The sequence below is a fragment of the Periophthalmus magnuspinnatus genome, chromosome 24 (assembly GCF_009829125.3).
Source record: "Periophthalmus magnuspinnatus isolate fPerMag1 chromosome 24, fPerMag1.2.pri, whole genome shotgun sequence".
In the NCBI taxonomy this organism is placed as follows: Eukaryota; Metazoa; Chordata; class Actinopteri; order Gobiiformes; family Gobiidae; genus Periophthalmus; species Periophthalmus magnuspinnatus.
This window is the reverse complement of record NC_047149.1, coordinates 13,767,726-13,794,319: the sequence shown is the minus strand read 5'-3', so window position 1 is coordinate 13,794,319 and position 26,594 is coordinate 13,767,726. Positions and strand designations below refer to the sequence as shown.

Below are 26,594 nucleotides of genomic sequence, written 5' to 3'. Positions count from 1 at the left end.
GTGCCAGGAACAAGGCTTTTGGGATTAGCTCTGTCAGCCATGTGCAAGAGGAATAATAGCAGAATAGATATGCTCTGACAAGGAAAAAGCAGTGCAAAATCAGGAGAAAGGACTATTATTTCGTGGAGGGAAAAAGAGTAAAAACAAACTCAGTATGTTATGATCACAAAGGTGAGGTGAATAACATACATTTATCATGGCACCACTTAATGGGAACCAGGAAAGTGTCAAATGGTTTCATAAAACTGTACAAAGTAGCCTTTTCCACATAACCTTAGGCAGTTAGAGTCTGTCCACTCATCCCACTTAACAAGTTTGTACTTGCCGTGAACGGGGTCTAAGAACAGGGGTGCTCTGGGACAGTTATCAATTTGTTTGTTTCCTGTGAATGTTAACCTGCATGTCTGTTATTGACCAATGACTGTTTCATGACTGTTGTCATGTGAGATAACTGTTGTTGTGATTTTGAGCTATGCAAAAATCAATATGACAAAATAATGATATGGCATGACGAAAGAGAAACAGAAGTTGGATGGATTCACTGCCGATTGTCTCTGTGCACTGCAGTCCAAGCACAAGATCCTCTCAGAACCTGGATGGTCAAACCACACAAGCAAATCTTCATTTATTATTAGAAGAACCTATGTGAAAAGGAAATTCCTCATTGTTTCCCTCCTAAACATAAAATGAACTTCCTGCAGCAGCACAGCAAAATTCAACCTTGACTGCTTTGTTTCAGTGATTAGGCCGTATTAATAATTGAAGCCACTAGATGGCAACCTTACTCTTTTCATTTCATATTCGATTTACTATATTTTGCATGAGACTGCTGCTCTCCTAACGTTGATATTTAGAGAAGGATATATTATTGAATACTAAACTAACATTAGAGCTTATTTTGTTGTTTTAAGAATAAACTTACTTACACATTAGTTATTTTCACTCAATTGTCTTGCCTTCGCAGCAATAAGCTTTTCTGTGGCTCTAGCAGTGAGAATATATCAATCAGACGATCAATCAGAGGCACTCAGCTGGCTGGAGCTCGGCTGTATCCAGCGCTGCCTCCAGTCGCACCGTCAATACAGTGACCTTCAAGAAAACAAAAGATTAGTGCAACATAATCAGGCTTCACACAGTCCGAGACGTTCACTGCAGGTGAAACGGCTCGGCATTCAAACCATAGGGACAATGAAAAGCGCTTATTCTTACACAACAGGCCCTGAACAGCTATAGGGCTATGTTCATTAAAGATTTATTGCAGTGGAATGGCGTGAATATACAGTATGTTTTAATAATTGAGTAAGAACATATATTGCACAACTGTCATGAGAGTATTAATAGTTATATGGCACACTTGGTTTTACATTGTATACATTTTACTACTTACATAGGGTTATGGCGGATTACATTGTAGTTACTGGTGAGTACAATGTAAGACACCAAGTAACAACCACATGTAATCTAAACAACACACTGTATAGCAAACTGCAATATATATATTATACTTGTACTTACGTGATTGATGGCTTGCCGTACATTGTAGAGCAGATTCTTCCACAGTGCATTATAATGTACTTAATATGTATTCAGTGTAGTGTAAAACAGTGTTTTTGTTTTCCCCAAACCCGCTAAAGGTTCAGATAACAGCATAGAGTTTTTATAGTATGCATTTTATTAAGCATCTGCACAGGTCAGGAGCAGTGCTAGGCAATCCTTCACATACAAACTGCAGAGGTGTGATTGAGTCTCGTCACACTTAATAAAGGTGTCTGAAGTGAGAAATGCTGCAGAGTCAGGGCCAGTGTCCATCACTTCTTCTTGCCAGTGTTCTTGGCAGGTTTGGCTGGCTGCTGGGAGGATGCGTTCTGCTCATCCTCCACCACGGCTTGTTTCTCCAATTCCTCTTTGTCCAATGCAGTAGAGACATTATACACAGCAGACACTTCCATCAACTTCCTACGGCTCACCCACAAGTTTGCCTGCACACAACATAATTAATAAAAAGGATGTTTTCTTCTTTTTTTAATTATTACTTTGGTGGGATCTGTGGTAAATATTTATCATATTTTTACATCAATTAAATGTAAAAAGTTGACAACAAAAGAAGAAAATAAATAAGAAACTATTAAAGAGAATATATCTACCAATTCTATCAAAAATGCAGGGACAATTTAATATTTTTTTTCTGACAGATTAAACAAAATAAGGGTGTTGTTATTTTTATTTGTCTAATAAACTATTGTGTAATTTAGACAGGTTTTGGCTCTTAACACTATGGTTGCTAGGTAACAGTTACGGTATCACCTCTACATACATCATATCTGCTACCCATGTCCACTCGGAAGTAAAATTACAAATTTGCCAAAAAAACCCCAAACAAACTAGGCAAGATATTTAGCAAAATCTTAAATATAATGATGTTAACTATGTTTTAGTGAAACCCTGTCATATGCACTTTAAAGCAGGGTACCTGCACAGTGCACCTTTAAAACATATAGGCTATGTTCATTCAAAGTCATTTAATTATTTTTGGTGAACTGTCACTTTACATACTGTGGTAGTGGTTGATCTATAACTGACCTGCATATTGTCATACATGTCCCGTTGATGTATCTTGAGCTTCTCTCTGTGGATTTCTTCCTTTTTGCGAAGCTCCAGAACATTTTCTCGTACCAAGCGATAAGACTGAATTTTCTCCATGCACTCACTCATCTGTAACTCCTCAATCTGGGCACTGTACAATGACGGCTCATCCTTCTCCTGCCTGTAACAATACAAAATATGACATGATACTATTGTTTTAAATGGCCTGTGCCTGATTTTAATTCATTCTTGTCAAGTTAAATGCTCTTTCCAGCATGTAAAAGCTGTAAAAGCTGCTAAATTAGAAACAATTGTAATCTATTCATTTTACATGGTATTTTTTCTTGTAGTAAGTAATAAAGAAGCTACTGACTGACTCAAATTTTTTTGTCCATTCACATTTTTTGACACATTTTTTTTACTACAAATCATGGGAGACCAACTGCCTGACACTATCCCAGAGATTTGATTCTCTGCCATGGTGCTTTTTCAAGAGTTACAAATAATCAAGTAGTAGTAAGAGATTAGAGAACTATAACAAACAACTGCACCATCCCAGAGAGCCATTTCTGTGTCAAGGTGTCATATCACACTGGCACAAAGGATAAAGTGGATGAAGTATATGTTTGTTCCATATTAGAAAAGTGTATAATATTGTATAAATTACCATAGTTTTTGTTGTTTATTTGATTTTTTGGCTTATCTGATGTTCTGAATTAGTTTGGGGACTTCGGATAGACTCCCAAAGACTAACTTGAAAAAAAAAAAATGGATGTGTTTGCAAGAAAAAAAAAATGATTTAAGGACACACAGTACCAGAACAGTAATTTTCCCAAACCTTCTCAAGCAGACACCAATGCGAGGGTGAGATTTGGAACATCCCATAATATCACATTTTGATTAGACTACTACACAGTGAGTCTAATCAAAATGGAAATCTGTCTGATAAAAGATACAGTTGCAACCAATATAAATTTCATCCCACAAGCAAGATAGACGATGGATATCTGAGGAGTCCGTTTAGTTGGATTATCGTAATTTCATCTAGTGATGCTGACACCTGATAGTGTCCACGAGAAGCAATTCAATTTTGTTCAATTATGTGTAAATATCTAGAATGTTCCACAGTATGGCATTAAACAAGAGGCACCACCAGGCAAAGTTACAGGAGCCCAAGTTTTTTAATGTATTTCAATGCAAGACAGATTAATTCCATATTGTGCAACATTCCAGGAAAAGCAAAAACACTTCCATGGAGCAGACAGTGAGCCTCTGATGAGAAAAGTTACACAGTGCACCTTTAACACTACAACTTTCAATATTACTGCCACCACTATTTACACAAGATCACGCACTGTAACAACAAGCTTTATAGAAAATTGAAATGTAAATATTTTAGAAAAGGTACTTCTATGATTATAGTAGAAATAGAATTACTTTTCTGATGTACTGATGTAACAATGTTTGATATGACAATGATACAAATGTGGTTTAATAGGCTTCAGAGGAGTGTACCGGGGCTAAGTACACAAGAGTATTTCCTCCTAGCAGACGTTATGAACAGGCGAGGTCAAGCGATGGGGTGCAGGTGGTTAATGAACAGCGGCCCTTCTCACCTCTTTCTCAACACTCTCACGTTTTATTATGCTGTGAATCTGTGATGTGCCCACTGTGAAAGGAGGTGTAAAGTAACGCTAATTTACTGTAGCACTGCCAAATAGACTTCTTTTGGCTGCTCCTCGCCTTGAAATGAAGGCCGCAGTGTCATCGGTTGTTAGCTATTGGACAAGGGCAGAATTTTAGACAGGGAAGAGTACGACGGAGAGTAAAACACTATTGTGACTGCTGGCTAAAAAGCTCTCATAAAAATACAAATTAATAATAAAAAATGAGCATGTATTATATTTTCAGAATGAAGAAAGTTGGTAACAAAGCTTGAATATATATATATATAAAAAAACAACAAAATCTGTACTTATGTATAAATACTGAAATAAACACAAACAAGAAATGCAAGTAGTCGTGTCTTGTTACACCTATATCCACAACACCATTGCAAGTAAAGGCTGTAATTTGTGAATTCATCAAAATATCCCCCAAACACAGACACACCTAGAATACTAAAGAAATACTCTAGAAGACAGGTGCAGGAAAAAAATAGAAAGAAAAAAATACTTGATGCCATAATGTACCTGATAAAGGGCGTAAAGTCCATGGGAACAAATGGGCTGGAGCTTGAGGACACTTTCTCGTTGGATTTTGAGGCAGCTTTTAACAACACTTTTATTATTAAAATGCGCAACATGTTCTCTAAAAACTCTAATTACCAGGATCCTTATTCTCTGTATTCTCTGTATTTTCCTTGAATTGTTTGAGAAACTTGAGCCGAAGCTGCAAAGCCTGAAAAAACAATGAGGCATTTCATTTTATTTACTTAACTTTTTTTTTTTTTTCTGGCTACACTGTCTTACCTTGGCAGCACGTCCCGGTTCGGCCGTCTCCCAAGCTCTTTTCAGGGCTTTAATCTCATCTCTTCTCTCAGTGTCCTTCCTCACCTTCATGTCTTCAGCTTTGTCAGTGACCAAACGCAGTGTCCAGTGTGCTTTGGACTGGTCTATAGTCTGTGGAACAAACAATGGTCATTAATCTCAAAGTACATATCAATATTTACAATTATACATGAACACGCACGTTAGTAAGCAACCGTCTATTTGAAAGGTTCACTATCTAACTTTTCTAGAGGGTACGCCACCTGCTCATCCCCATGAAGATGTTACTGCTTTGATTAGGAAAGCTCCACAGTATGACATTGAACTCCCTTATATCCACAGTGGCAGCAAACCACAAATTACAGGTCAGATCTTTGAAGTAGCAACCACATTCACAGTAAAAATGTTGTTTTTGTAGTCATAAAAACACCTAGGTGACAAACTGCATGTTAAGTTAAATGTCATACTTTATGTCATACTGTGAAACATTCTTGACAAAGTAATACATGGAGACAAGTTACTAAGTGCATCTTTCAAATAATTATTCAATTCACATATTCAAATTATTCATATCTTACAGGTTCCTGGATCTTGGAGCTTCCCTTTCCCTTCCCTCTCTCTTTGGGTTTAGGTGTTTCAGGTTTTGGCTGTTCAGTGAGAGGCGTCGGTGTGTCAGCAGATGGATTCACTAAAAAACAAACATATAGTTATCAATTTACTTGTTGAATAATCTTGAAAGATCTGAGAATCGCATGCAGTAAATAATATTCTACAGTCAATTTGAATACAAATCCTATAAGATGAAAGTACCCGTGTGTTGTATGTGTGCTTGTATGCTAGATGGCACTGTTGCACTGTAGAGCAGAACAAGCGCTCCAGTGTTTTGATTTAAGAGAGGCTTGATAATCCATCATTTAGCTGCCACCCGCCTCAGCCCAAACAGCTTTGTGCATTCTCCCTGGCTTCATCTAATCACAGTCACACTGATAGGCTCTGGTCATTTAGGATCTAAGCATCACTGTCTATTTACACCATAAACAAAACACAAAGATAACACTTGTAAAAACAGCTAGATTATTCACTGTCGCAGTTTCAGATTGTGATTTTTGACAACACATATTATGGCAAAGTCACTGGTGCATAGCTACATCTGATCTAAAGAAGGAAGAAGGAACTATTCGAGAATTAAGAATGTGAAGACACTATGGCAACAGCTCCAGTTTCTCCAAGTTCAAAGTCTGATCACAGATATAAATAAACTGGTTCAATATTTGTGTATTTTCCTTTCCTTTTCATATAACAATGCCAGTCAGTCAATCCACATGTTTCACAAAGATAAAAAAAAGGACTGTTGTCCTAATGATAAACAAATGAAAACTATCTTTTGAATGGGAAAAAGTCCACAAAACTGACTCATAAATAGGAAAATAAGTCTCTCTCCCATTCTAGAGTCTGAAAACAGCCAATAGTATTCTGAGCTAGTGTAACATCAAGCGGTTTAGAGCCAGGCGTGTACTGGTGCTGTCTACATGTAGTATGTAGGGAGCATGATCAAGGGCAGAGCCTCACCACTGAGACAAGTTAAACTGGGTGAAATGAATTCACTTTCCTGCTGAGATATTTCCCAGGGCACCATGGGGCAAGAGCCAACTTCATTTGACTTCCTATTGACCTACTTTCACAGGCTTATTGAAAGACCTCTAGAGAATTGTGTGGTCATTGGTCTGTGTGTGCACAATTGGAGATTGCATACCAAGGTACCTCATTTAGAAATACAAAGCATATATTATTGCCAAAAGCCTATGTTTCATCAAAGCATATTTTTTATTCTGATAACTAGAGTTTGTTTACCAATGCTTACAGTAGAAAAAGCCCACAGGTACACATATACTCTCATCACTGCATCATGCTAATGCAGGGAGCTACAACCGCTAGACAACGGACCAAAAGGGGGAATTTAACTGAAGCTTTTTGATTTTTCTTCCTGAAAATGTCGAGGCTATAGCACCTCTGTTTCATCAACTTCCACACAGCGTAATTATTCAGCCCCTCAGAATTTTTAAAATGCAGTTGCAAATTTCAAAGACAGCATTTTTCAGCTGAAGCAATTTGAGCAGCTTGATTAAAGGCAAAGGAGCAGAGTCGGTGGCGGACTATCAGATTATTGCAACCAGTGGATAAAAGAAATCCCACTCTGATCGGGTAAAGCAGCCGTATTCATTTGGCTTTGATTGGGCGAGCGATTACAGAGCCATATCCAACACAGACGCTCTGAACGGTGACTGTACTGGCCCCTGACACTGCCTACTGAGGATGTGCTGTTTATCAAAGGGCAGTATTATGCAAAGTTTCTTTTTTTTTGCTTGTTGCCACGTTACAATGTTGTATCCTCATCAAAAAACGCGATGCCTAGAGTTGTAGTTTCTTCTCACATGTTTCAGTAATCCTGCATATGTTCAGTTTAAGCCCCTCTCAGCTCAACCTAAGCATGCTGTAGTGCACATGTGTCAAACTCAAGGCCCGTGGGCCAAATGCGGCCCGCCACGTCATTTTATGTGGCCCGCGACAAGGTCAATTAAAAGGTATGACTGTCTTAAAATATCAGTTTATCAGGAGATATACAGTTACACAGTCATTCTTTTCAGATCCATGCAATATTTATAACTTGAATAAATATACAAAAACGATTAACAAGATTAAAAAGTAGTTGCATTTGGTTACATTTATACCGTCTTAAATTATATCTGGCCATTTGAGAGCAGCCATTTTATTTATGTGGTCCTCGGTGAAAATGAGTTTGACACCCCTGCTGTAGTGCATAAAGCTCCTCCATGTTTTTAAAGTCCATACACCTTCGCCTAACTTCAAATTGCCTCTGATAATCTGTATTGTTTATTGCTTGATAAAAACTGCTTCCTTCTCCACGACTATGCCATACCTCCTTGAGAATGTCCGATCTCGCCTGATGCTGGTTAGTACCGGGAATGAAAGACCGCTAGGAATACTAGGTACTGTAGTGGGACAGAGGTGCATACTGCGGTCTGTTGTGTCCTTAGGCAAGACACTTCACTCACCATGCTGATGTATAAATGTGGTGTGAATGAGTAATTGGTGAACATAGTATAGACTGAATTCATTGTAAGTATTTCAAAAGCCTAAATAACACATAATACCTTTAAACTACATGAGTAATGCTTAGGAGGAATTATGCTTATCTAAACATACTGCACCTCTCAAGTCGCTCTTCTCTAGATCCTGGAGTGTGTGGACAAAATCCAGTTGAGACTCATCCAGGTCCCAGCCCTCATATAGCACCTCAGCTTGCACCACGTATTTATGGCTCTGCAACAAGACATAAACAAAGAATATATTTTTCTATGCACATCCCAATAAACGGTGTAGTGTATTCACCTATGCACAGATGTGTTTCAGTTGTAGCATACAGCTTTATAAGAACCACAGGCGTTTATCCTCCATTACTGGCTATCAATAGTATACGTCTTGTTTGCATCCCACGTGGTGCCACACAGTGCTTTAATCACTGGTCCGCTGCTCTAAACCAGGATCAATGTTCTCGGTCATGATCAATAGCTGTTTATTCTGGACTACTGCTGATCTATGGAATGTGACATCATCTGCCTCATTACTATTGGTGTGAGCTCGTGTCAATGGTAAGATATGTTTTTAGATGGTCTGAAAATGCACCAAAAATACCAAATACATTTAAACAACATTTTTTCAGGAGCCAAGTGATTAATGCAAGCATGGATGGTGCTGTTTAGAGGTGTTTGATTGTCAACAAAAAGGGAGCGTGACTAACTGAATAAGTTGGCTAATGCTAGCTTGTGATATTAATGTTATTTGAAAGGGACTTTACTGCACAAATGAGCTCCCTGATTTTATTTCCAAGAAAGTAAGTTCTTTCTGATTAGATTGTGTTAAAACAAAGCCCAGATTAACTTGAGTCTAACTCCAGTAACAGAGCTTCAGACAGAGTGCCTCCAGTTAGTATTCTCAATGAATGTTGAATACATCACTTGAAGGGTATCAATAGACATTTACATTCCCCAATTTGTACCTTATTCGGTATTAATATTAGGACTCACAACTTCCAAGTTATCATTAACCACAGTCTCTTTCAGACCTGCTTGTTATTTGTAATAATATCTGCTTTCATAAATGATTTACTTCATTCTCAAAGTGTCCGATAAGTGATCATTAAAATGATTGGGTACACAGGCAGGCATTATGTTCAGTGATCACTTACAAAAAGGCCAACCTCTTCTTACATAGCACAGACTGTTCTGCGCTGTTGTGTGTCTGTAAAATAAATATTATCATGCCGCACCACAGGGGCTCAACAAATCACAGTGACTCATCAATCGCATTCAAATCATAGTTTCCTGACAAGCTCTGATAAGTAGACAATCTAAACAAAATCACTGCTACACTTCTGTCTTTTGTGCGTGGGTGTGTGCAAGTTTCACATGTGTCTGAGCACGCGCACGCGGCAAAAAGGCATAAAAATGGAAAAATGAAAGACAAACAGGAACAGTAAACAAGTGGGTGAGCTGCTGCGAGTGGAGTGAGAAAGTGTGTGAGCAGCAATGGATGGCACCAGGCAGTTGTCAGTGATACCGTGGTCTCTGTGGGAGGCTGCACATTGTCCACTTGGTGTCTTTGTTTGGGGCCACCCGGCTTGTCCTGGTTTTTCTCATCTAAAAGAATAATAAAAAGGAAGAGTTTTAGAAACGAGAGACTGGTTAAAGAAGATATATTTAGTATTTGAAACTAATCTATATACATTGATCATTATTTTACATTTTGTTTTACAATACTGATCTAAACCAGCTTAATAATCAAAGGTCCAATGACTACCAGTTCAAAATATAGACCAGTTGAAAACTGATAGGCATCGTCCCTTCATAGTGGCATATTATTGTAGCAAGAAGCAGATTTTCAATTAAATGTTTCTATTGTTGAAAAATGGCTTGTGCAGTGTAGTGTTGATGATGTGTAGTTACTCTATAGGACATAAATACTTACCAACATTGGCTAAAAAGAAGAAGACAGGAATCATAACATGCCCCATCCCTGTGCGGCTGGTGACGTCTTTTTCATGGTCCAGAATTGAGACTCGGATCATAACGTCAGACTTGGAGGTTTCAAACTGAATAGTACTCAACACATTTGTGGTAACTTCCACAATATGGCTGTGAAGAAATTGTAGTCTTAAGTAAAACAAGGGAACAGCACAGCAAGTTAGGACTAAATATTGCTTTTCTCACCGACATATAATATTATATTTGTTTGGAATGTAATAATCTTTGAAGTCCTTTAGAGTAAACTTATTCACTGATTTCTCATTCGCTGGCTTTGGGAGGGACTCATTTGAACCGATGAGGCGCATTCTCCATGTGGGGTTAGTTGTAGAGGATTCAGAAACAGCCTCTGCTAAAAAGGTATAACCAAGCTGTAACAGATATATTTATTATTATCTTAAATGTATACAGTGCCTTTCAAAACATCCAAAAAGAGGATTATCATTATTTTGTTGAGGGATGCAAGTCAACCAAACCTGATTGGGATGATAAACATAAGGAACAACGTTGTTAAAAACAGTGTTGAGCTCCTCTCCAGTGTCATTATTTATGACATGCAGCACACAGGAAGAAAGCTGTGAGGAGACCTTTGGTACTAGAAGTATTTCATTGGACACAAGGAACACCTCTCTGTGAACAGAAATATGCCTTTAGTTACGGATCACATTGTATGCTCTGTGGTGCATATGCACATTTACCTAAAGACTATAAACCAGGAACTGCTGGTGTCTTGGATCTGAGTAGAATAATCAGCATAACTTATATTAGCCCAGTTGTCCTTTTGACAGGGATATAGTTCAGCATCTTTCCCAGAGTTCTCAATAATATACCTTAAAATCAAGAGACAATAAAATCACAACAGTGGAACTGGATTTTATATAGACTTCTGATAAGGACTGTTGATTAGAAGAAAGCTTGTGCTTTACAAATTGTATAAACCATACAGTCAGTGAAGTTAAAAGTTTCACCACAGTTAAGCCATATAAGTTACAACAAGTGTAGTTCAAAAGACAGTGCAAAGGTATGCGCTGTACTAAATGCCTGCACATACACTCAGCTCATACGACAAACAGCGCTAACCCATTGGACGAGTGCAGCACAAACAGCAGATGGTACCACAGGGAAAGGATGGAACACACTGTGGAAAAAGCCCCCTGCCTCGTCACCACAGGCTGTCAGCATCAAGACAGACAAGGAGCATATTCTGGACACGTGGCACAACACTGATGCCAAACTGCTGCCATAGGATGTACAAGTACAGGTAAGACTTTATTTTAGAGTACACTTATTAACATATAAGCAGCTGCTACGTTTGCAAACATACTGTTAATTAAATGTTGAGCAATATTTAAATGGTATATGGTCACATTTTTATACAGCGCTTCCAGGTCACTCAAAGCACTTTACATCAAGGAACCACTCACCCATTCACACACACGTTCATACACCAGTGTACACAGATACTGGGGGCAAGGTGGGTTAAGTGTCTTGCCCAAGGACACAACACCAGCATTCATTTGAGGGAGCTGGACTCACACTGCCAACCTGTGGGTCAGTAGATCTGACTGCACCAATGACGTTTATTTTGAGAGTGGGATTCCAACCACCAACCATTGGATCAGTGGACAAACACTCGCCCCACTGAGCTACTGAGAACAAGTCCCTATTTATATATTGATAAAGCGTTAAAAAAGCATTAAAAAAGATCAAATAAAATAAAAATCTTTTGATACAAGCCCTTATTACCAAAAGTCTACTAGGTCTCAAGCAGCAATAAGGATATTGTTCATACAGAATATACAGAATAAGACATTAATAAGGGGCTAATAAATACTAATTAAGATCAGATTAACCACTTACATGTATGGAAATTAACAAGTAGTTAAGACTGTACCTAAAACTCAAGTATTACTCATGCACAGAATGAATGAGAATGGTGTTTTGAGTTGTTTACCTCAGCAGACGGGCAGTGTGTTTCTCTGCATCAGATTCTACCTTTGGCCACATGTCGGACAGGATCTGAGCTGCTCGGGCGTTCTCCGGTGTGCCTGACAGTAAGACGATACACAAGAATAGCAATTAGGAAAGACAATGCATGGAGGAGTCTCATTCTACAAAATATTCAACTGTGGTGTACCTAGCTCATGTCTAGGATGTCACCATATCACATTTTAGTGTTATTATTGTCAGAAGAAACACCACAATTTGAGATTTATTCACGTCACATTACCCAGTGGCTGATTCTAGAATGTGACCATGAAATCTAACTTTCTGAATACTTAAGCAAAGTTAATGTGGCAGATAATAAAATGTGACAGCAAATAAAACAATGCTATTTAACACAAATTTAAGAGTGCAATACACAGAATTCATTGCATTACAGACAATCATATTATAAAATGAGTATATCACAACTGAATGCCCATTTAGTGCAACTGTTTACAAGTCATTATTTAGATATATGATAATCTTGTTTAACATATGGATAAGTTAAATTAGTTTAGTCTAAAGTAAAGTTTAAAGAGAGCCTATTCATAATTTACACACAACTGAATTGATCTTTTCCATTTATCTTATAGTGTAGGTTATGCGTATGCAGCCTCAATTTCAACCTCATCCAATACTACAATAAATAGCCTCAAGGAAGCAGGCAGGTGATGGTAGATAGAGATGTTCAGATGTGTGCACAGAGAGAAAGCAATTGAGGAAATAAGGCAATGATAGACGTTTACTTCTCTGACTGGAGCGCTTAGTGCGATTTTCTAAATGGCTACTTTTCTCAATTGCCACAGCCATTATATGGGCTGAGGCTTTTGAGAGATGAAGACCTCATATCATCTCAAATAGCCCCAGTAGAGGACACATTGGCAGTCTACTGATCTTCAATGCTATATATATATATATATATTTTTTTTTAATTTAATTTTATTTATTTTTTTTAGCTTTGCCAGCCCATGCATTCTATTGTCCAGAATTTTCAAACCAAGAAAAAGAATAAACCTACAGATGCAGTAGAACAGCTCTGTATTATGTGGACGTTGAATTAATAATAAGGCCATATGTGCATGAAATTCACTTTCTGCACTGGCCTTGTGCCCAGCATATTCAAATAGAACATGAAATATTTGTACAAGATAATGTATATGCTATAATACTAGCTGATGATGGCAGGAAAAAGGTATTTTTGGGGGAAATATGTAATCACAATTTTAGAGATTGCAATTAATTTAGCTTATTAAGTTTTTAGTTTTCAGTTCTCAATGCTCATTTTAAAGACATCAAGGAGCTTTAACATTTAAGAGGAAACTTAATGTGAATTGCTAAAAAAAAAAAAAAGAAGAAAAAAAAGAAAATCTACTAGTATCAAAACTAGATTTGAGCCTAAAAGTGTCACAATCAGGATAGAAATTAACTTTGCCTGAATAGCTTTAGAATGATCTGGAGTTGTATTAGAACAAGCATAAGACCACATGGACTAGTAAACGCCCAAGGACCACTATGGAACCTACCTGTATGGCTGAGGGATTACACAGATATTAGGCCACATGGTAATATAAAAGAAAGTACTGCATTTTAATGTTTTAATCTCTTGTCTAAATAAAGAGTGTTTTCATCACCATTATTGAACAGTATTGATTCTATTCCTTAGTGTCAAAAAAATCAAGTTTGAAACACTAGTTTGTAGAGGTATAGGGTAAGGTTAAAAAATATAATAATAATGGCTTACACTTGTAATGCACTTTACAGTCTTGTCAAAGCCTCTCAAAACGCTACATTATAGTCATTATTCATTCATTTCCACACTTGGTGATGGTAAGCTACTATTGTAGCCACAGCTGCCCTGGGGGGTGAAGTGCCTAAGGACAGAACGACAGAACTTTGTCCGAGCGGGACTCGATTCTCCGACCTTCGGGTTGGGGGACCAACACTCTAACCACTGAGCCACTGTACCCTACAAGGTACTATAATTAGAGAGAACTGCCAGACTATACATTTCTTCATGTAAAATCTCCATGTTGAAATTCCTCCATCTTGCTGTTGTCGTCAGAGAGAGAAAATGTGTGTTGATGCAGAGGTAATGTGTGAATATCTGTGCGTTTCCCCTCTGTGACCAGCTCTCATCTGTCAGCCTGGATTAGTTAGAGTGGCAGTCCCATCAATACATATTTGTGCCCATGCTCAGGGCTCAATACATGCCACTGGCTGAAGCAGAGTCAGAGGCAGGTGTTCCACTGGAGATGCTGCTATGTTCAAAAATAATCATGGACCCAGTGACTGACAGGAGCACTACGCAATCAGAAAAAGTATTATTTATCTGTATATGTACTATATGTTTTATCATTCATAGTGATCATAGAGGCTTTATGTTATTATTTTTTTGTGTATTAGATTTCTGTTTTAGAATTATATGTGTTGAATCTAAGTGCATTTACCTGGTTTGGCAGCTTTAAAAATCTTTCTGGTTAAATGCCCCTTGACTCCAGCCTGAATAATGGCAGCTGCTTTCTCCTCCTCTTCTGCTGGTTCTCTGTCTCTCCAGTTTTTCAAGCTTGTTGAAAGTAGACCCCCTAAAGCAGAAGAAAACCTGCATTAGCAAATAGTTGTGCTAAGTAATCATTTTAAACTTGAGTCTTACTGTCTGATTGTGGTTCATTGGCCAGAAAAGATGTGTCCAAAGTGAGAGCTTGAAGTGCAAGTTGCTCATCAGCAGTTAGCCTCCTCCCAAGAGCTTCAGAAAACATATTGTAGACCGCAGAGTTAAAGACCTAAAAGAGAGAAATTGAAGTTTAAATGTAGAATGTTTTTATTTGGTGTGAGAGATTTCTGACTACTGTACAGGAGAGTTTACCATGCAGAGTTCCCAATTCTTCATTGCGTTGACGTTTTGGGGGCAGTAGGTCTTGAGCAGGGCTCTCCTGGCAGCAGGGCACTCATCTACATCACAGAAGGATGCCACCACCTTGGAAAAGGCCATGAGGATGGATGAAGCCAGCGCGGTGAAGTGAAGACTGCTCTGTTTAGAGCAAGGCACAAAGGAGAGTCAGTTTTATCTCAGTCATATGTTTGAGATCAAAATGTCATAAGGTTTCTCATCTCTACTCTCATGATTTCCCTAGGTTTGCCACCTATGTGCAAACAAAATAGATTACGCTACATTTAAGAGCAATAATCCTAACAAATAGTTCTGCACGCAACAAGTTTTTAACTGAAAATAATTCAGTTAGAAATTATTATTAGTCTCATATCGTGCCTTGTTGGATTTGTGTCTAGTACTAAAACACATGGCCTTATCACTACTATTGCCATCTTCAATCATATGAGCAACTATGAGAGACTGCTACAATGTGTTTATCCAAAAGGGGGGGTGATATTTTGCTATTATCACTGCTGACAAGGGGATATTTACTGTTTTGTCTTTGTTTCATTGCTTTGATTTTTGTACTGTGTATCGATTACTATACTGCCCAGTGAAACAATTGTTGTTGAGATACTGGGCAATATAAAACAAACATAAAACTAATTTGAAGTGACAAAAGTCTGAAAAACTACAAGCAATACAGCAATCTTTTTATTCTAGGTACAAATAGGCCAACGTTGGGAAGTCAAATGTATGAATCACCTTGGTCATTTTTGACATTATGGCATCTTCATCCCCAATTACGAAAGGGGTCTCACTGAAAAGCCGTATGCTATAACCCAGTGCTGATGTTGTGTAAATACGCAGTACATGTCTCCTGTAGAAGAATAAAAACAAAACAATAAAAGCTTTCAAACTAACAGAGTAAAGCATACATAAAGACATCTGTTCTTTTGTGAGACAGCCCTCAGGATCAAAGAGTAAATTGACTTGGTGTTCTGCTTGGCTGGGCAAAATGTGAAAGCCATTTTTACTGTAGATGATATACATTTTCTTTAACAGGGACAATTTCTGCATGTCTTCTGCAAGTTTGAGTGAGTTCACAAGGGGCTGGTCAGGCTTGAGAAATCTGGACTCCACTTCTCTCGGCTCCATTAGCTTTACATAATTTCACCATCACAGCCTAGATGGATGAACAGTAGCTGGTAATAGGCAAAAAGAATAGCTTGCAAAAAAAACAGAAAAAAGCTTCTCGCTGAAGAATGAATTTCTAAACGCCAAGTAACATGAAAACAAAGTGATTACCAGAGACACTGAGGAGTGCTTTAAATAACTCTGAGTTGCTAAAACAGGGTAGGTCAGGTTTACTCAGTGGGAGTGTCTGATGGGGGGCACACAGGCGTCATAAGTTGAGCACTTTAGTGTGTGATTATGGCTCTGTGGTAATTGCACCGCTGCGTACCTGCACCTGACCCCTGAAACTAGGCCCTCTTCTTCTAGGCCAAGAAGCAGCCATTAATAGAGACTAGGACAGGGCATTTGAGGTAGGCACAGATCCTGACTACTCACTACTGTATGCAAAATGGATCCGCTGTACGGACAGGCTCAATTAGGAGTAAAGGGAAAATGAGTGAAGGGACACGTATGCTATATACCACATCAGAATCGGTCACATGGCAACCACCAACCACGTGTCTTTTTCATAATGTTTACTCACCATTCACCATTAACTTTAAAAAATCCATTTGTTATAGACATCAAACAAAGTCTGTGTTATTTTGTCTCACCCCGGGGGTAAGTGAAGCTTGGCTGCTTTGGTGCAGGAAGTCTTGATAGTGAGAATTGGGAGCTTACACTGCAGATTCTTCCATGAGTATGGCTGGACCATTAGCACTGCAGCACTGAAATGTGCTCCTTTCCCTAGAAGATTGTTTACAACAAAAATACTATTTCCACCATCAGAGTTGCAAATTAGAAATGTGAATATCAATGCAAAGTATTTAACATTTAACATTTACTTAGAATTCAAGTCTAACAATATCAGATCTTACAATTGTGAGAACAAACATCCCGATTATTCACAATTACTGAGACCATCACTGAACAAGGCAAGGCAAGGCATTTTTATTTATATTGCACAAGGTAACTCGATGCACCTTACAAATATAAAAATATTACAACAAGATAATAAAATATATAAATAGTTTGCAAAGTACAATTGTGTATAATTTAGACAAAGGCATATGTTTTTTATCTTGATTTAAAAATATTAATGTTTGGGGATGATGATATTTCAAGAGGCAATCTTTTCCATTTATTTGCAGCATAATAACGAAAAGTTAATAACTTTAAGTTTAGTTTGGACTCTTGGTTTAGTAAGAGAGAGAAATCCATAATCTACTTTCATTCACATTGCATAATTGATCCTCTTTATGAAATAAAATTGTATTATTACGAAGTTAGATATGTGACAAACAGTTAACTAAAGGTTGTTCTATATTTAGGTGTGTTTTTAGACTATAGATTGAAAAATATTTAATTTTACGTATTATATTTAATTTTGAATATATTGTGGCCTGAATAATCAGGATTATCAATTAACCTAAAAATATTGACATCAATTAGAATTGAATAGAAAATGTATTGTTATTTAAGTTGTGCTGTTTCTGTGCAGTGTTACTATGTTTTGTTTGAGATAAACTTACTGCCCTCTGCTGAGTTAGTCCAGAGGAGGAGAGCTGAGAGGCTGATGAAGATCTGAGAGGATTGCAGATTGTCCATGCACAGGTAGTGAATGCCCCTCACATCCACACACTGGGGGGATGGACAAACAACACAGTGGGCTCAGTTATCAGTGTGAGAGCAGACAGTAGACAAGTGGAGGAGAGAAAAAGCAGAGCCAGGGGGACACTGGGGTGATGGATAAGCTGATAGGAGAGCTCAACTAAGGAGAGGCTAGAGGAACATTAAAAGAAAGCATTGAACTGTAGTAACGAAAGAGATAAATGTGTGGTATTTGAAGCTATCTGAAGTTGAGTAATATGGTGGAATGGGCCAGTGATAGGATTATGATAACGTTTAGTTTTAATATAGTCAAAGTCAGTGTCATGGATTACAAGGAGAAAAAAAGTTAGTTAGACAAATATGATTTTCTTCTAAATTTCCTTTTTGGGATTGAGCATTTTTATGTATTTAGTATTTTATAATTATAATTAAAGGTGTATTATGTTTGCCTGGCAAATCTAGAATGATAGCTCTCTGTATTTTTATTTTTTTCCTTTATTTTTTTTTCCCAATACAGATGGACCATGTGTGTCTCCGATTGGCTATTGCACCTGTCAATCACACCCATTTGAAAACGGGGTGATTCCCTGGTGACTCACATCTTTGTAAAGTGTGTATTCTGGATCACAGGCAAGTCTTATGTACCTTTTCTGGTTGAATTTTACACAGTATGGCATTAAATGTATCAGAATTGTGCAGAGGTGACCCCGCACACAATAAGAATGAGTTTTTCAAGGTATTTTCGAGCAATAAAAATACATGTTAGATACATTTAATACTATGAAACATCATAGCCAAGGCAATAACATCTCCATAGTGGACCACACTTTTTTCTTAAATTTTTTGTCCTTTGGTCTGTCATTTATCAGAAGTGTGTGTTAAGGTAAGTTACATGTTGAATTGTGTACCTCAGGGCCAGCTGCTGCACAAGACTCAGACTGTAAAAACGATTTGGGCAACACAGAGGTCTGAAAAACAAGATCATATTAGGATACCTTTCAAAAATAATACAAGAACATTGTTGTTTGTCAAATTTTTCTGTACCAGGAAGTGACATGTGTGGAAATGGTGTGGGTAAATTTGTGGTTTATGAAACACAATCAGATTCCTGTAAACAAAACAGAGACAAGTGACATTAAAAGGTGAATCCAGTATAAGAAAAATGTGCCAAGCTGTCAGATTGTGAAGGTTCTCCTTACTGAAAACATGATGCAAAGTCTTCTAGTTCCACCCAGGTCTCATGCAGGACAGGTTTGACAGGAGCACATGGTTCCTGAGAGGTTCGTGGTTGCTCCTTGGCAGACCTTAGACGAGCTATTTAAAGATACATGATGGAATATTGTTGATTAGGCTACAGTAGGTACACAAACATTGTGCTCCAATGGGGATCTAAAGATCAAAACGTGGTTAATATCTCCATACCAAAGACAGGATACTGGCCATCTAAAAGGCTGGTTTCAAATTGTTAATGAAATACTTGAGATGGATTTTTTTACAAACAAATTTGGCAGAAATGTAGTATAAAATGCTGAAAACAACAAAAATTCTAACTTTCACTTCTTTTTTCAGTGACAGTTTCTCTCTAAGTAAATGTATATTTAAAAAAAAAAAAAAAACAATATTGGTTTCCATCAAATCCAAAACTAAAGTTAGTTGATTAGCTGACCAGAAATGTTATTACTTAACTAATTATTTTATTGATTTGAAAGATTTATATGGGACAAAAACAGCAACCAAAATGTAGTCAGTTGACTGAAAATGTAGAGATAAATCATGTGTTTATTTATTTATTTTTTTCCATATAAACACACAGTACTTTTCTGTATAAAACGTTATTTTTGCATGGACTCCAGTGCAGTTGTGTCTTGTGAATGGAGTATTGGTATTGGGCAGATACATGTTGAGATCTTGAGATATTTAATAGTTTGCCATGCCCACTTTTTAGTCAACTAATCAATCGTCAGTACATATCTTTATTCAACTTTTTTTTTAGCCAACTACAGCCCTAGAACCAATCAGACACATGTACGTGTCTTTGAGTGTCAGAAATAGCACTACATGAATACATACATTATTATTACCTCTTAAGTCCATATATGCTACAAAGTAACCGAAAGCCTTTCCGCTGTGACTCATCATTAAGTTATGCTAGACTGAGGTCATTATCTTAAACACAGTAAGTTGAATTGGCCTAACTCCCACATAATGGCACAGTCTATGCGCACACACACACACATCCATCCTCCCACTCACAGAGGCGCTCTATCTCCGCACATGCACTCACATTAACCAAGATGATGCCCAAAAAACACACACACGCAAGCACAGTAAGTACTGCCCCCGAGCTTGACTCAAAGGGCTGATCAGAAAGCAGAAGCCGCGGGGGCCAGTGTCTGCTGAGCCATGGTGGCCGGTTCAGTTGAGCTGCAGGTGTTACTAAGCAACTAAACGGGGGCAGGGAGAAGGCAGAGGATTGGACGCATGTAATAAAGCATAGTAATAATTTCAGTCCAGTTTTCTTCTGACAGTCTTGGCAAAAACAAAAGAAGGAAAAGTAAGAAAAACACAGGTAGTAGAAGTGTGAAATACAAATTCCTTTCTCACGTCAAATGGGTTTTACACAAGTTGGCTGTGCAATTCCAGCTCCCACAGATGAATGCTGTTGTTGGGTCCTTGAACAAAACACTTAACCCCCCTTGCCCCCAGTGTCTGCGTACACTGATGTATGAATGTGTGTGTCAATGGGTGAGTGTTTCCTTGATGTAAAGCACTTTGAGTTCCTTAAAGGTAGAAAAGCACTGAATAAAAATGTGACCATTTACCATTTAAAGGTGCACTAAGCAACTTTTATAGTGCAGGGCCTATCACCAGCTTGTCTCCATGGAGATGTTATTGTTTTGCCTGGAATGATCATCATTATCTTATCTATCTTCATGGAGACAAGCAGATGGCGCCACCAGGCCAATTTAGAGTACAAATTACAAGTCACCTGTAATTTTATAAAGGTAAAATTAAAAGCACTTTGAAAGTAGTCAAAGCATTAAATCATAATGGTCTTGAATTTCATCAGGATCAATAAAGTATTTATCCAACTTATCTTTTGTAATATACTCTAAAGAGGCTTTTAAGGAGAATTGCATATATCACATCGTATAAGGTGGTGGCGTTGATTGGTGAGTTTTTGAAATTTTAATAGGATTAACTGAACTTTGGTTCACAAAGATCAATAATGGACCGTGACACACATTTTTCATTTCAACCATAACTGGATTAGTGAGCATCTGCTTAGTCTACTAGTCCAATATTTGCCTTAGATATTTTGTACCATTTTATTAGGTCAAAAAAAGGGAAAGCAGCACATACCATTGGAGATGTCTTCATTGTCCTTATTCTTATGTTCTGCAATGACCTACAGAGAGAGAAGAGACAGGCATATGGATAGTTTGTGGTTGAATAACACTAAAACAGGTCTCGTTGCTCTTTGTGATTTGAAGCTAACTGTGGAGCCAAAATATCACCGGACAACAGCCGCAGCTAAGTGTGACCAGGCTAGCTCCTCATCTGCTAAACCACCAACAGAGAATAACAGCTTTAATCTACTCCGAGGGGCAGATGCGGAGCTATTAGCTAGTTTAGCATACAGATTCTCTCCCAGGGAAATTACTCAACAGCTCTGATTCCATTTGGACACACAATAAAGATATATAAGTAGCTAATCGGGGATCATTATTAAGTCTCCCTAGTCCAGAGCCTACGCTCACTCACATGAAGTATAACTTGCATTTTCATGGTGGAAAGTAATTTACTTGTAAAATGATGAAGTATCATTGCAATGGCAATAATACTTTAGTACATTCCCAGCAGAGACTGATGAGTCAATGTGGATTTTGCAGTGAGTCAAATTTGTTTGAATAAGTACTCAGACAGAAGGCATTATGATTGGAAGCCTTTTTAGTTCATCTCCAGAACAAAAAGAAACCAGAAGATCATTTTTAAACCCGATTGTCTATACATTTTAAGATGATTTTTTCCCCTGTAGGCTGTTGTAAATTTATGTCACTGGGATGTTAATACTAATATCAGGAATGACATTTTAGCAATGTTGACAACAAAACCATGGCAGGACGTCGGTGATTTAGTGATTACCACATTCCTGGAATATCTGAGATTAAAACAGAACTAATGGTTTAACTCACACTTACGTTGAGCTGGGGGTATGAAGGACATCATGTGATACTACCTTCTTTTGTCCTAGAGGCTAGGCAAAAGAGTTCATTCAACCAAATGGGACTGACAGGGGCAGTGCAAAATATAGCAAAAAGCCTTGTGCCTTGACGCAAAGCCTCCATTCCATGTGACCCGGGCTGTGCTCGTGCTAGCATGCGCACAGTGTGGCGTACATGCGCAAAACCACACACATCAAACGACACATCAAATTATAGAGTGTCCACACTGCCCTAGCCCAACCGCTTTATAACTGGTCACAGTTACACAAGAGGGCGATTAATATGAACTGCATATTTCTCTGCAGGCTCGAGGAGAAGTGTAATAATGAAGGCCCCAGGAGACACAGACGCTGATGGCTCACCGTCTAATTGCAAAGCTTTTTTCATCATCACAGAACATGACCTCCCCCTGAATGAAACCCATATGCCCACATCACTATGACCACACCATACATACTCTGCTTTTGTCTTGTTTGGCTGATCTCTAGCACTGTTGCTGTGTTCATTTATAAATATCCAATTCATTTCAGTCAGACATAGTTAGTCTGTGTGTCTGTAGGCCGGTGCTGCTCTGTAGCCCACCCCCTCGTCAGCCTTGCCCTCACTGGTTCTGTGTTTAGCACAGATGTGCCCCTGGTCAGCAGTGGCCTGGCTCCGAGACAACAGCAGTGACTTTGAGGCTGGGGGATGGCGGCCGTGTTGTCACTGACACACATAACTACTGTGACAAGCCTTAGACTGCACATATCCACACGAGATTCAACAGCCACTGACAGATACGATAACAGCCTAAGCAGAGCTAATGAATGAATAATGTCTGTCAGATATTTCAGAATAACAGATTTATATGATGAGTTATATGATAGATATTTACATAACTGATTATTCAGACATAGCTTTAGGTTACTATATTTTACATATAAAAACAACATTAATTAGCACATGCCCAGAAGAGACCCATTCTTCATATCCCATATGTACCTCTGTTTTGGCTGTGTTGTTTAGAGAGTTAGTGGAGCATTCAGTCGCATAAAGCTCAGGGCCTTTGCCTCTGCACCCAGCCTCCTCGCTCTCAGCGATGGACACCAGAGGAGCTTCATAGGAGCGCCTGCCCTGAGCACTCTGGCCCTGTCTTCTGTGCCTGCCACAGAGATACAATCGGTCAGCTACCATGCTGTACTATATGCACCACATACACTTCACACAGCACACAGATAGAATATGACATACAGGCCACCAAACAGAAAAGATCAGATTAAAAGAAAGGAGGAAGAAAATACAAAAAAACATGTATTGAGGTTACATTTCTGGCAGAGGGCTGCTCTTGATGCCGAACTGCAGGAACAGACTGGCAACTTCAATGAACAATTCTGGTTCCGACAAAGAGAACTCTGCAGAAAAATAAATACAACACCTTTCTGAGTACACTGTGGCTCAGAATTTCTAGAGCGAGATCAGCAGGTGCCAGATATGCCTCAGCCAGCAGCTATTTGCAATTTTGCACTGGCCCACCATTCTCCAGCTTTTCTCATTTTAGGTAACAGCCCTGTGTGCCCTATGTGTGCGAGCTTCCACTTCTCTAGCATTAGCCTCTCTTACAGCTCATATTTATTTATACATGACATACTCCTACATAACATAATATGCACTTTTCTATTCACCTCTCAGCCTCCATAAGCCAAACATTTAGTTTATCATTTCGAAATGTACATTTTTCATTCCATTTGGATTCATATTATTGTAGGACTCACAGATTTTGACTTACGTTGAGGTTCATCTGAAATCACAATCTCTTTGCGAGGACGGATCAGTTTCCAGCGGGGCACTGGAGGAGGTTTTGGGGGTGGTTCCAGTGGACAATCTCTAGTTCTGGTCAATAAAACAACATGGCTGTACATTAAGGACAGACCATACTGACGCAAAACTGCAGAAGATTTAGCCTGCAGAGACACAAAGACAAAAAAGACATTAAGTTAGCTTTGGTGCACATTCTGGGTGTTCTATAATTAAAGGCACACTATGTAACTTTTTTCTGCTTGTCATTGCTTTGCTTAGAATGTTTCACACAGTAAGGCTTTAAACATATGTAACTTGTATTTATTATTTTACAGTTTTGTTTATAGCAAAAAACAACAACAAACAAACAAACAAACAAAAAAACAACAACATTATTGTCCACTCCATAGATCTGACCTGTAACATGTCCTGGTGCTACCACCTGCTTGTCTCCATGGATATTAGTCTAATGCTGTACTGTGGAATATTCCAGGCAAAGCAATAGCATCTCCATGGAGAGAAGCAGGTAGTGTAGAAAAGTGAATTATTATAAAATGATTATAAAAATGACTTCTTAATCTGTTGTCAATAATAAATCTTCAAAATAGTGGAAAACATATATCGTACCATTTGTCCAAATTCTGAAGACATTTTCTGTGTACTGAAAGGGTAAAAGCCAGCACACACCAAATTGTCAGGAAGCTCTGAAAAATGCAAAAGATATATAAACATGAAATCTGGTTCTGGGTGTAATCAAATAACTTTTTTTTTTTTTCCATAAATATGTATTCTGAAATATTGCCAGTTGATCTGTCACGTTTGAGTGGTATAACTACATCTATAAGCCCCTATCAAGGTTATCTAAGAGATCTCCCCCTATAGTGTGTCATATATGAAGCGCATAGGCCAGGAGACATGGAAAATCAATTTGTAGGAATGCGCACACAGTAAATGGCTGCGCTGCTTGGGAAATATAAAGGCTACACATTAAGAATTGAACACAAAAGTGGTTCCTTGCTCTGCGCTCTGATTTATGCATTTGGGTTTATGAATTTCACTGCTGGAAACAATGAGAGAAGGAATGTGAAATGTGTACATAACCACACATAACCAATGCATTTCCCTAAAGCACTAGACATTATGTGCGCATGTCATCACATTATGCTAATCTCTAACACTTTAATTACTGTAAACAAGCAAGTACTGTAGATGGGAGCAAACCAGTGAGCAAACCTATATTAAATAGAATAATATTGCAGCAATGTAGTTAAATGGTAACAAACTAAATTATAAATGAAATAACTATAGTTCAACTGTGACCTTAGGAAACACTGTGCCTGTTTTAAGGACACTTCTTCATCAGATAACTGGGATGGCTCTTCTGACCTGCGGGGACACCAAATAATTCACCTCACCATGGCTCCCCCTGCTGGTTTATTTATTGTCCACTGTGCATGCAGTACATCTCATTGTGCCCTATAATGCATGAATAATCAGGTATCCATTGAACAGGGATGCCAATTTCTCTTAATGCCTGTGTTTGGTTAATCTTGACAATGCCACTTGCATGTACAGGGTAAGTGTGGGCAAATTGAATAAGGTTTGACAATAAAATATTCATTATTGTGCCACACAAACTGAATTATGGATAGATGAGAAAAATATAGATTTACTACTACTGTAGTCATATTTTAGAGTTGTTATGTGACTCCCAAATACACTAGCTGTTTTTAACTGCCCTATATTATGCTAACATTACTTATTTGAGGATTTAAACATTTTAAAATCTGTGATGTGTTTTGTTTCATTCATGCAAGTTAAAGTAATCCATATCCTTTCCTACTTATTCCCTTTCAAAGTTAAGAACACACCAGCTGATGCCATGAGGTGGCGTCTTCCCTATTCAAATGTATTTAAACTATTGCAGCCTTAGCTGGCAATAGTTGTATTGTATGCATAGAAATTAGGAAATTATTTGTTTCCCATAGATACACATTATTTTAAAACATGAACTAAGAACCCAGAGTTATGCAAATGTGGTCTAAAAGTCCCATTATCAAAGACAATTTGCACAAAAGGAGCGATTGCAGCCTAATAGATTGACATGATTTAATTGACTCACCTAATTAAACATGCAAGCAGTGTGGGTAATTACAAGTTATGTTTAGACTAATGCGTAATGGTTTGTCTGTTTGTAGGAGCTTTTACTTTTCTCACTCCCTTGGCTGTTTGCTTCATTCAGACCACAGTCCTTCAGAACAGATGAAGCTGCCGTCGGAGGTCTGGACTCCGCTGCACTCTCATCTGGGTAGCTGTACGTGAGAATTGTGTCTCGCAGAAAATCCCACGTTTTGTCCAGGCCTGTTGATCTGTAAGTGGGAGATAGGCGATAGGTTCAGCAGTTGAAGTTTGTTTGAGTTCAGGAAATCTGATATAACATGAAGAATGGCAAATGTGATATCTGGTAAAACCTTTACCCAAACAGATGTAGAGATGAGGATATATAAAAACGTTATCAGCTAAGCAGCATTTGTATGTTGTATAGAGATTGGGATCACATCGTCACATCTTGGATTTTCATTTCACTGGATGTTAAACCAATAAAAAATGTAAGATGTGTAAAACTACATTTAGCATTCATTAAGAAGCATTCTAACGCTCTAATGTATTTTCAGGCTATCCACATCTCTTAATGTAATTTTTCTCACTCAGTTTCAAGCTGTACTCATGTGTTGCCCCTTTCTCTTATATGTCACTTTTTTTTTTTGCAACATTT

At 38.1% G+C, this 26,594-nt stretch overlaps 1 protein-coding gene across 1 annotated transcript in view; it reads right to left on the bottom strand.

Annotated features, from left to right (window-relative positions):
- Window positions 1-1,640: 1,640 nt before the first annotated feature.
- Window positions 1,641-26,594, bottom strand: part of adgb (androglobin) — a 31,557-nt gene continuing 6,603 nt past the window's right edge. The window contains exons 8-35 of the mRNA XM_055232406.1: window positions 26,036-26,187; window positions 24,446-24,522; window positions 23,808-23,982; window positions 23,346-23,433; window positions 23,024-23,183; window positions 21,180-21,225; window positions 19,016-19,130; window positions 18,861-18,924; window positions 18,725-18,784; window positions 17,738-17,846; window positions 16,820-16,952; window positions 15,795-15,909; window positions 15,024-15,188; window positions 14,811-14,940; window positions 14,608-14,742; window positions 12,129-12,222; window positions 10,873-11,004; window positions 10,651-10,804; window positions 10,361-10,545; window positions 10,119-10,285; window positions 9,711-9,790; window positions 8,303-8,414; window positions 5,651-5,760; window positions 5,055-5,204; window positions 4,911-4,983; window positions 4,776-4,851; window positions 2,581-2,764; window positions 1,641-1,979 (exon numbers count right to left, since the gene is read on the bottom strand). Coding sequence (XP_055088381.1) covers window positions 1,809-1,979; window positions 2,581-2,764; window positions 4,776-4,851; window positions 4,911-4,983; window positions 5,055-5,204; window positions 5,651-5,760; window positions 8,303-8,414; window positions 9,711-9,790; window positions 10,119-10,285; window positions 10,361-10,545; window positions 10,651-10,804; window positions 10,873-11,004; window positions 12,129-12,222; window positions 14,608-14,742; window positions 14,811-14,940; window positions 15,024-15,188; window positions 15,795-15,909; window positions 16,820-16,952; window positions 17,738-17,846; window positions 18,725-18,784; window positions 18,861-18,924; window positions 19,016-19,130; window positions 21,180-21,225; window positions 23,024-23,183; window positions 23,346-23,433; window positions 23,808-23,982; window positions 24,446-24,522; window positions 26,036-26,187 — 3,412 coding nt within the window. The 3' untranslated portion in view covers window positions 1,641-1,808. The remainder of the gene's footprint in view (window positions 1,980-2,580; window positions 2,765-4,775; window positions 4,852-4,910; window positions 4,984-5,054; window positions 5,205-5,650; window positions 5,761-8,302; window positions 8,415-9,710; window positions 9,791-10,118; window positions 10,286-10,360; window positions 10,546-10,650; window positions 10,805-10,872; window positions 11,005-12,128; window positions 12,223-14,607; window positions 14,743-14,810; window positions 14,941-15,023; window positions 15,189-15,794; window positions 15,910-16,819; window positions 16,953-17,737; window positions 17,847-18,724; window positions 18,785-18,860; window positions 18,925-19,015; window positions 19,131-21,179; window positions 21,226-23,023; window positions 23,184-23,345; window positions 23,434-23,807; window positions 23,983-24,445; window positions 24,523-26,035; window positions 26,188-26,594) is intronic.